Genomic DNA, 11,666 nt, shown 5'->3' on the forward strand with positions numbered 1-11,666 from the left:
GAACTTTCCGATAATATATTTTTATCACATATAATCCATATTTTGTTGACCAAAATTATAAGTCAAAGTTTGACAAAAAAACAAAATGGCCTCGTATAAGGGAATGGAGGGAGTACCCCTTATATTTTGGAACTGATGGAGTATTTAGTTTGGCGGGTGGTGAAGATTATGGAGTGTGTTTTTTTTATTGTAATATGGTGATTTGGTGGATCTTTCATGGTGTGATTCTGAGTTATCCGTTAACCAACCTATATCTATGTGAGGAAATTTCGGTGTCGGTGGTCGCATGTTTGGTGCTAGAATATGACATGGTGGCACTTCTTTTTTTTCAGATGATGGAAGGGTGCGCGGGATTAATATATTTTAATAGGTCGGTTGCTGCTAATTGATTTAAAAAATCGTTGACCCCGTCAAAATCATAAACCAAATCCAGAATTGAATACTTCAATTGAATGAAAAAGCTTTAAAATTAGAAAACATAGTGAATTAAAAAAATTGGATGAGAGAGCCCGAGAAAGTGTTGACCTGGTCAAAATCAGTTGACTCAATCCTAAATTGAATACTGTGAAGCCTGAAAAATTAGGAAACATAATGTATAGTACTTCCTCCATTCCAAATTACTCGTCGCAGAAATGGATGTATGTAAAACTAAAATACATCTAGATACATTCAAATTTGCGACAAGTAATTCAGAACGGAGGGAGTATAAAATAATTGAATGACTTAGCGTTGAGAAATTGTTGACCTTGTCAAAATTGAATGCCCTAATTTTAATTGAAGATCTCAATTAAATATGGGCTCTTTAATTAAATTAAGGAGCTGGATTCCATACTTTTTTTAAGATCAACTTGACTCGTACGACTAGTTTAAACTTTCTGGGACGGCCGGGTGATAGGTACTATGCACCGAAGATAAGCATAGACATCCAGGAGTCCCTCTCGGGCCACGGTATAGAGTACGGGCAGAGGAGCGATATGGACCCGGCCGGCGCGGGGAAGGCGACGGCGGCGGCGGCTGTGTGCGTGACGGGCGCGGGAGGCTTCATCGCCTCGTGGCTCGTGGAGCGCCTCCTCGCCGGAGGAGACTACGCGGTGCATGGCACCGTTCGTGATCCTGGTAAGATTTTCTTTTCTTGAGATGGTCCCTTGTAAGTTTTTGCGCTCATGTCAGTAAGATGCGGATTTGTCCGTACGTTCAGGCAACCCCAAGAATGACCACCTGAGGACGCTGGACGGCGCCGGCGAGCGGCTGCGGCTGTTCAAGGTCGACGTGCTGGACTACGCGAGCGTGGCGTCCGCCGTGGCCGGCTGTGCCGGCGTCTTCCACGTCGCCAGCCCATGCCCCGCCACCAAATCCATGAACCCCGAGGTAACACCCCAACTGTCAAATCTGTAACACACCAGGGCTGGCTGCTGTGCCTGTACTTACTACTCCCTCCCTCCGTTTCTAAATACTTCCTCCGTAAACTAATATAAGAACGTTTAGATTACTATTTTTTAGTGATTTAAATGCTCTTATATTAGTTTACAGAGGGAATATTTGTCTTTCTAGGCATTTCTACAAATGACTATATACGAAACAAAATGAGTGATTCTACATTTTAAAATATGTCTACATACATCCGTATGTAGTAGTCATTTGAAATGTCTAAAAAGATAAATATTTAGAAACAGAGGGAGTACACGCTAGTACTCTGTACGAAATTTGGGAAATTTTACGGTAGTAATTGGTTGCACTTGCACGGCGCAGGTGGAGCTGCTTGCCCCGGCGGTGGCCGGCACGCTGAACGTGCTCCGGGCCTGCCGTGAGGCCGGCGTCCGCCGCGTCGTGGTGGTGTCGTCGGTCGGCGCGATCTTCATCAACCCCAACCCCCCCGAGGGCCCCACCATGGACGAACACTGCTGGTCGGACGAGGAGTACTGCAGAGCCACTGAGGTGAATTACCATCGTCTCTAGACTTAGTCACTCAACTTAACCCGCGAGATCATCATCTTACATTCTTGCTTGATGGTTTCTTAGAGTTGGTACTGCCTCTCCAAGACGCTGGCCGAACGCGAGGCCTGGGCTTACGCAGAGAAGACCGGGCTAGACGTGGTGACCGTGTGCCCACCGCTGGTGTTTGGGCCTCTGCTGCAGCCCACGGTGAACACCAGCAGCTTGTTCCTCATCAGATACCTGAAATGTAGGCTACATCTCGTGCCCTTTCACATTCAGATAAATAAATACGCACTGCAATTATAAGCTGCTGCGTTTGAATTGATTTTGATATAAAGAAAATTTCTTATTTGACACTGTCTTAAAATCTGATTTCTTATTTGACATTGAAAAAGTTTTTCTTTCCTATTTGACACTAGTACGACGATTTCGTCCATTTTGAGACTAAATGACATCTGAAAAGACAATTTTGCCCCTCATGCGGTATTTTGTGCGCGCGCGTGTGTGCTGTTGCGTGTGTGGGTGCACGCGCACATGTGTGCTGCTGCTGCATGTGTGTGTGCATGCGTGTTGCTGCGTGTGTACGTGCGCGCGCGTGTGTGTGCTGTTGCGTGACTATGTGCTGCATGCTGTGTGTGCTGCTGCTGCTGCTACTGCGTGTGTGTTGTTGCATGTGTGTGTGCGCGTGCATGTGTGTTGCTGCGTGTGTGTGCGCGCGCGCACGCACGCCTGCGTGTTGTTGCGTGTGTGTGCGCGTTCGTGTGTATGTGTTGATGCGTGTGTGCTTCTGCCCTCGCACTGATGCTGCCTGTGTGCGCTATTGCCTCCCACACACATATCAGATGAGGGGCAAAAAAGTCTTTTCAGGTGCCATTTAGGCTCAAAATGGACGAAAATGTTATATAGAGAATAAAATTTTAAACTTATGTCAATTAGGGAAGAAATTTTTTTACAATGTCAAATAAGGAAGCAGATTTTAAGATAGTGCCAAATAAGGAATTTTCTCTTTGATATATCTACAGGCGACAGCGTGGACGCCATGGACGACAGGGTGAGGAACATGGTGGACGTCAGGGACGTCGCCGACGCCCTTGTGCTAGCGTACGAGAGCCCAGGGGCGGCCGGCCGCTACATCTGCAGCGCGCACGCCAGGAAGGTGTCCGAAATGGTTTCCATCGTCAGGAGCCTGCATCCCAACCTGAACTGCGCAAACAGGTAAGACGCCATCACTTAATCTATACTACGTACATCGATGCATGCATAGTGTAAGTCGGTGTAAACTGTTGGGGTTCTGACGACGGTGTAAATGAGTTGGCAGGTTCGTTCAGCTGGTGGAAGATGAGAAGGTGTTCAGCACAGAGAAGCTGCAAAGGCTGGGGTGGAAGTTCAGGACGTTGGAGGAGACGCTCAAGAACAGCATCGAGTCCTACATGTCTGCAGGCATACTCAACTGAGCATGCCCCAAGGTTGCGCGCGAAGCGTAGCGAGGTGGGCATTTTGTATCCTAAAGAGCACTGCAGATGTGGCGCTAGTTTCAGTTCAAGGACAACACGATAGCTAATGCAATGATCAAACGATGGTGTGGAATTGTATTGATCAAACTAGTGTGACAAATACCACAATTTTTATATGTAAGTTGACTGAATTTGTAATTTGGGTAAGTCGGTTTTATGGAAGAAGGAGCTGTTGAAGGAGGAAGAAAGTTGCAGGAAGAAAAGAAAAAGAATGGTCGTTGAATTTTAATCTAATGACGTAAAAGATTGACTTATTCAAAAACAATTGTCAGACAACTTACGTATACCCGGTCCCAAAAATATCAATGTTTCATAAGCCGTTCTCAATGCAGATATGATACGCAAGATACAAAGTTACATGACCATTTGTATCTTTTTTGTAAATGATGTTTCCTATTGACTCGCAATGTTACATTAAGAGAATACAAGCATCATAAGCATACACTAGCCTCGGCAAAATTACTATGCACACTAACCCGGTAAAATCAAGGGGCATTACTTGAATGCCGCTGCAAGTACATGTGAAAAAAAATCAAAAAACGATTGTATTTTTCGAGAGAATGACAACACCAATGCACACACAAGGAATATAGAAATGACAGCCAAAAGTCTCATCGAAACAAATTAGCATGCAACAGCAACCATCAACATCATCCACTAATGATGCCATGCCATCACTCAGTTATTTCAACAACGATGCCTCCATAATGGGATGACACGTGATCGTTGTTGTTGCCAGGTCCAACCACGAAGGTAGGTCTTGGGTTTTCACCCTAAGAGGAAGTTCAAGCAAATTTCAGACAATTATTAAACCCATTAAGCGTCGCGTGAAGGGCGACCAACTAGCTATGCCACATGGCACAACTTGGTTGGCCGCAGTGAGAAATCTTTTGAAAAAAAAATTAGATGAAGGTGAGGATTATTTTTTAATGTATTTTTTCTTTTTAGATAGAGGTCAAGACCTCTGGTATTTTGTCAAAATGAAGGTGTCCCAAATGGTTTCCGTCGTCAGGAGACTGCATCCGAGCCTAAACTGCGCAAAGAAGTAAGACGTTGTCACTTAATCTGTACGTACATCGATGTGTCATGTGTGCACCGTGTAAACTCTCGGGATTCTGACGACGGTAACGATGAGTCGGCAGGTTCGTTCAGCTGGTGGAGATGAGAAGGTGTTCAGCTCCGAGAAGCTGCAGAGGCTGTGGTGGAAGTTCAGGACGTTGGAGGGGACGCTCAGGACAACGTCGAGTCCTACATGTCTGCAGGCATACTAAGCTGAGCTTGACCATGGTAGCCAATGCGATGATCAAACTGTAGTGCAAAATACTCTCGAAAAACCGATAGTGTGAAATTGTATTGATCGAACTAGTTTGACAAATACCAATGTTTCGGCAGCCGTTATCATTGCAGATATGATACGCAAGATATAAAGTTTTGGAAGTGGATGGCTACCTTATTGCTTTGGAAGTGGATGGCATGAGCCGTTGCCCAGATGCACGAAACAGTCCCGACCATGCACGGCTAGTCGAGAAACAATGGGTCAAAACAAGGGTGTTGGTACCTTGATCAACGACGCCATCGGGTTGATAAATGCCCAACCCAACTGCTCGTTGCCATCCTCGGCCACCACCTGTCCACCTGGACACACTCCTCTAGACCCAGGCGTTCCGAACGACATTCTCCCCGCTTCCCCAACGCGATGGCCGGCTATCGTAACTTCTCTAGAGAGAATCCTTCCAAAGGTGCTGCCGACAACGTCGTCCCTGTGGCGCTGCTCCTTCCTTTTCGTGCCTTTTGCTTGATTGACCTTCTTCCTATGAAATTTTAGTAACAAGGTTTCAGTAACCAGTAAAAAAATGCAGATTTTAGTACAAGAAAAATGAGCCTCTTGACAAAGTCTTAGTAGAAATTAGATTTCTGTACAACAAGATATTTTAGTACCTACTAAAAGGAATAGTACCATCATAAGTATGAAACTGAATCTTTAGTCGCAGCAGGTGACTACCCTTGTCATCTCATATGTTTTTTGAAGAAAATCATAAGCATCAGCACCACTACATGGAAGACAAATCTCCTAGCTTCTTTATGATTCAGAATTTAACCGCATTCAGGCCAATATGAATAGCATCTCAAGGATCTAGATAAATACCTAGAACAAAACTCAATGAAGAACCATAACATTAGTCGAAACTAAACATGAAAATTTTAAAGTCACTAACTTTATATCAGTCCAGTAGTAATAGTAGTACAAGCGTTGGTAGAAAATGCAATTCTCAAGGTGCATATAGATATGCTATTATCTTGCTGCTAGAAAATGTAGCGCTCAAGGTACATATTGATATGCCATTGTCTTGATGTGAAATAGAATGCTTGGTTTGTTAGCTAGATCAGGAAACCTAAGCTTTCCAACAATTACAATCTGGAAGCACAATCAGACCTCATAGCCTATAAAGATAAATGAAAGGCAATCAAACCATTGGCGAGAACTTCTAATTGCAGCTCTGAGAGATCTCTAATCCATTTGTAATTTGCCTAGTAAAAAAATCAATCAAACTGGAAAACAATCAAACTGTAATTTGCCTAGTAACAAGACCTCAATGGCATGCATACCATCACCTTTCATATCCTTTTATCACATTAAATGTTTGTTGCATTGTCTACGGATGAGCCAAAATTGCTATGCCCCCGGTTGTACAAATTAGATGCACAATAGATTCCCCATTCAGTCCAATACCGCTGCAAATGAACAACATACATCCACATTAGTAAATACATCACGTACCCTGGTTAAGTACTTAATTTCAAGTCCAAAAAATCAACACACTCCTGGCCAATGTGCACGGTTAACCATGAGCTGCCTCGTCCTTGCCAAGTGTCCTCGTCCCACTATTATGCTTGGCGCGAGGCTTCAACAGGACCTGCACGATCTATCCATCAACACATTGACAGGATTGTTACCAAAATTCTTTTTCCTGCGATCAAGCGGGAGGAGTACCGTGTAAATTTCCGGCATCCCGCTGTTGTGAGAAGAATGCATCCTATAACAAAAATGTATCTGACATCCTCAATCTCAAGCTAGAAAAATACATGAGTCTCTTACTTACTATGACAAAGTTACCAGTATTTTTATCATTAACTTAAGACACAAAGCCTCTGGATTGACATGAGTAACATGAAAGACCTTTGGGAAATATGAAGAAATTAGCCACATTTTTTTGTGCATGACGTGAATAGAAGTAAAAAAATCAAAATGTCTCATCTGGTATTCAGTTCTGCATACCAAGGTTGCAATTATACAGGTACAACAATTATTCAGACAAGATCAGCAAGGACATGAGAGGATGCCCTCACAATTATTCTGAAAATCGGTAGTTGGAGTCAACTTGCTTAATTCTATATGCATGCATATTCAAAACAACATGGAGAATTGTTGTAGGTTGGCTTGGGAGTTGAGGGAGTCCTGGATTATGGGGTCCTCGGGTGTATGGGCTATGTGATATGGGCCGGATTGATGGACCATGAAGATACACGGCAGAAGACCTTCCCTCGTGTCCGGATAGGACTCTCCTATGCGTGGATGGCAAGATTGGTGTCCGGATATGTAATTTCCTTCCTTTGGGAACCGACTCTGTACAACCCTAGGCCCCTCCGGTGTGTATATAAACCAGAGGGTTTGGTCCATAGAGGCCATCATAATTCACATGGGCTAGACAGCTAGGGTTTATCCATTACGATCTCGAGGTAGATCAACTCTTGTAACCCCTACACTCGTCAAAGACAATCAAGTGGGAAGTAGGGTTTTACCTCCATCAAGAGGGCTGTACCTAGGTAAAACATCGTGTCCCCTTTGTCTCATGTTACCTTCGATCCTCAGACGCACAGTTCGGGACCCCCTACCAGATATCGGCTGGTTTTGACACCGACATTGGTGCTTTCATTGAGAGTTCCACTGTGTCGTCGGCAGAAGGTTCAATGGCTCGTTCGATCATCGACAACGATGCTGTTTCCAGGGAAACTTTCCTCCCTGGTCAACTTTTTGTGTTTGGCGGCTTCGCTCTGCGTGCCAATTCAATTGGTCACCTTGAACAGATCGACAGCTATGCCCCTAGTCATCAGATCAGGTTTGGAAGTTTGAACTACGTCGCCGATATCCGAGGAGACTTGATCTTCGAAGGGTTCTCAGCCCCGACCGCTCCTCATCCACAAGAGAGAAGCCTGTTGGATCCACCATCGGGCTCTGTTCGAGAACCAACTATCGTTCCTGCCCTGGCCTTAGATCCAGAGCAGACCGCCTTATCCAAAGATGGGAGTCTGAAACCCACCGGACTCTCTCCTACTACGAAGCTCCCTGCCAGAGACCCAGAAGCGACTATATTATCGGCAAACCTGGAATCAAATAGGTTTCTCCCTATCATCGGGGAGTCGAATTCACCCCTAGATGCTAACTCTGAACTCTCGAGGTCTGTGTCTAGTGAACACGGCCAGGGGGCATTTACCATGCCCAGCGCCGCAGGTCCTCGGTTCCCCGTCCAGCCTTTGCTCCTAAACGAGGCCCTGGACTTAATGAGATCTCTCGCCATTACGGAAGTATCACCTCCGAACTATGCCCAGCCTGGACTAGGGTCTGAGAGCGGGGAATTTTGCATCCCACCCTCCACCCACTTAATAGACACTGTCGAGGACTTGACCGACATGCTATATTACGCCTCCGAATACATCGACGGTATGGACGACGATGCCGGAGACGAACCAGGCTAGAACCCACCTATCACCAGGTGTTGGACGGCCACCTCTACATACGATGTGTATATGGTAGATTCACCTAAAAAGGACGACGACGACGGTAGGCAGGACCCGATTGAGGACAAGCTTGTCGAGGCACCATCAAAACGTCGACATCAGCGGCTCCTCTCAAAATCACGCCGCAAAAAGGAAAGCAATACCGGCACCGGAGACAACAACACTTCGGATGATGCCGAAGACCTCGCCGAGCCTGCGTTCGAGTAGGATGAATGGGAGGAAGGACAAGTTAACCCCGACGATCCTGTCGGGAATGAGGATTGGGAGGATAGTAACTATCTACCAGTCTCCGAAGAGGATGTCAGCCTCGGCAACGAAGACTTCATCGTGCCAGAGGAACCCCTAAAGCAAGAGCGCTTCAAGCGACAGCTAATCACAACTGCGAGGAACCTAAACAAGAAACAACAACAACTTCAAGCCGAACAGGATACACTCAACGACAGATGGACCCAGGTCCTAGCCGCCGAGGAATAGGGCCTCGAGCGCACAACAAAGAGTTATCCAAAGCGTTGGCTACTACCACAATTCAATGACGAGGCCCTTGAGCCAATACCGTCAAGATATAATCACACTGATGAACTAGACTGACCACCACGTGGACGAGACAAAGCGGCTGCTTATGCCGAACACCAGTCCACGCCACCTCGCCGTCGAGGCAAAGAGGTAGCGGCTCCGGGCTACACCTACGACTTACGCCAGGACCTGGACAATAGAACCGGTCAGACTAGATCAATCTATGGATCAAGGGGGCGCGCTCCAACGCGAGATGACGACCATCAAGCTTGGCGCGATAAGCATAACCTCACTCGGGCTGAAAACCGAACACGGATGTCATCCGAACTTCGTCGTGACATCGCCCGATACAGAGGCGCCGCACACCCCTTGTGCTTTACTGATGAGGTAATGCAACACCAGTTTCCAGAAGGGTTTAAACCCGTAAACATCGAAGCATACGATGGAATGACAGATCCTGCCGTCTAGATTGAAGACTTTCTTCTCCACATTCACATGGCTCACGGTGATGATCTCCACGCCATCAAATACCTCCCCCTAAAGCTAAAGGGACCAGCACACCATTGGTTAAACAGCCTCCCAGAGAACTCTATTGGTAGCTGGGAAGATTTGGAGGACGCCTTTCGAGACAACTTCCAAGGTACTTATGTCTGGCCACCAGACGCCGATGACCTTAGTCACATAGTCCGGCAACTCGGAGAGTCAGCCCGTAAACTTTGGACTCAATTCTTGATTAAAAAGAATCAAATCATCGAATGTCCGGATGCCGAAGCTCTAGCGACCTTTAAACATAGCGTCCGCGACGAATGGCTTGCCCGACACCTCGGCCAGGAGAAGCCAAAGTCTATGGCAGCTCTTACCGCACTCATGACCCACTGCTGTGTGGGAGAAGACAACTGGTTAGCTCGTAGAAGCAACAGTACCAGCGACCCTGGCACCTTCGAAACCGGAGATGGCAATGGAAGGCCATGACGTAACAAACACAAGCGTCGAAACAACAATGAAGAAACTGAAGGAATAGCGGTCAACGCCGGATTCAATGGATCTAAACCCGATTAGCGGAAGAAGCCATTCAAAGGAAACAGGGACGACCCATCAAATTTCGACAAAATACTCGATCGACCCTGCCAGATTCATGGCACCTTCGACAAGCCTGCAAATCATTCCAACAGAAATTGTTGGGTCTTCAAACAGGCCGGTAAGTTAAATACCAAAAACAAGGGGAAAGGGCTGCCAAGCGAGGACGATGGTGAGCCCCGCCCATCGAACACAAGGGGACAAAAGAAATTCCCCCTGAGGTAAAAACAGTGAATAAGATATATGTCACTCATATCCCCAAGAGGGAGCACAAGCGCGCATTAAGGGACGTCTACGCCATAGAGCCTGTCGCCCCAAAATTCAACCCATGGCCGGCTTGTCCGATCACCTTCGATCGCAGAGACCACCCGACCAGTATCCATCATGGAGGTTCGGCAGCCCTGGTCCTCGATCCAATTATTGATGGATACCATCTGACTCGAGTCCTTATGGACGGCAGCAACAATCTTAACCTGATTTATCAAGACACTGTCCGTAAAATGGGTATTGACCCATCAAGAATCAAGCCTAGTAGCACCACCTTTAAAGGAGTGATACCCGGCGTAGAGGCCCGCTGCAACAGTTCATTAACATTGGAAGTAGTCTTCGGTTCACCAGACAACTTCCGAAGCGAAGACTTGATCTTCGACATTGTCCCCTTTCACGGTGGTTGTCACACACTACTTGGACGAACTACCTTCGCCCGCTTCAATGCAGTCCCGCACTATGCCTATCTAAAGCTCAAAATTCCCGGACCGCATGATGTTATCATAGTCAATGGCAACATGGAGCGATCCCTTCGTACTGAGGAGCACACTGCGGCCCTTGCAATCGAGATACAGAGCGGACTCATCACACCGAACAAATCATGGGCCATCAAACCCCCGGACACTGCTAAGCGAGTCCGGCCTACCCTGCAGAACGACAGCTCGGTGGATCCAGAGCTGGACTAGCAGTTCCGCCTCTGTCGATCGCCCCATCTAACCGCGGCATATGTACCAGCACTAGTACGTGTTGGTCCTAAACAAACGGTTTTTAACCCCTTTCCGCGACGACATTCGGAACTGTCGCCAAGTGAGTGTGGGCGATAGGGGGGTCCTTCCCACACGACCCAGAAACCATTGGGATATGCCCTCCTAGCACACACGCTCGGCAAAATTACGTCGTGTGCGACCGGCGAGCACTCAAATACAGAAATACGTACAGTAGTGCTAAAAATACAATTATACAGGCGAAATCATTTACGGTCGTAAGTACATCCCACACAGTCAGTCACCAATAAACGTTTCCGTTCGTATATACATCCCACACAGTCACTACAAGGAAAACGTTTGCGCAAGGTGGCGTAACGCAAACAGTTTTGAAGAGAATGTCATGTGTGATTGTTCATTGATCCAACACGGTTTATTCCTAGAAACTGTGTGCGTTGCCTGAGGTCATCGCCCACGGTGTTTTCTCATTAACCGTTTGCAATAGGAAAAGCCAATTAGCAGGCTAATTGCCCTATTATTAATAATCCATTTACTAATCTAATTGACATTCATATTAAGCACATAATATATTCCATTTCCATATTAAGGAAGCAGGATTTCATAATTGAAATACATCGGAGTACAACATGATATAGCTTCAGCACTCAGCTACCCCATTACACAACTACACCAGCAGCAAGTTTCACATGCAACATCTAGAACCTTTCGAAATTAGCATCATAGACGGTACATAGAGAGATGCATCTCATTTGGAAAACTGCTGATGCGGAAGACGAATATTGAGCCTTCATTCATGTTGAAGGTCTTTGCAACTTTAGGCCAATGCATGTGGATGATT

The 11,666-nt window shown here is 46.3% G+C and overlaps 1 protein-coding gene across 1 annotated transcript; it reads left to right on the plus strand.

Annotated features, from left to right (window-relative positions):
* The first annotated feature begins 885 nt into the window (after nucleotides 1-885).
* On the plus strand, nucleotides 886-3,606 carry LOC125524282 (cinnamoyl-CoA reductase 1-like). Its single transcript, XM_048689363.1, has 6 exons — nucleotides 886-1,116; nucleotides 1,199-1,368; nucleotides 1,750-1,935; nucleotides 2,020-2,182; nucleotides 2,958-3,150; nucleotides 3,254-3,606. Exons 1-6 carry the CDS (start codon nucleotides 975-977, stop codon nucleotides 3,387-3,389), a joined length of 990 nt encoding a protein of 329 aa, XP_048545320.1. The 5' UTR covers nucleotides 886-974; the 3' UTR covers nucleotides 3,390-3,606.
* Nucleotides 3,607-11,666: the final 8,060 nt, after the last annotated feature.

Source organism: Triticum urartu, chromosome 7, assembly GCF_003073215.2.
Source record: "Triticum urartu cultivar G1812 chromosome 7, Tu2.1, whole genome shotgun sequence".
NCBI classification, from domain to species: Eukaryota; Viridiplantae; Streptophyta; class Magnoliopsida; order Poales; family Poaceae; genus Triticum; species Triticum urartu.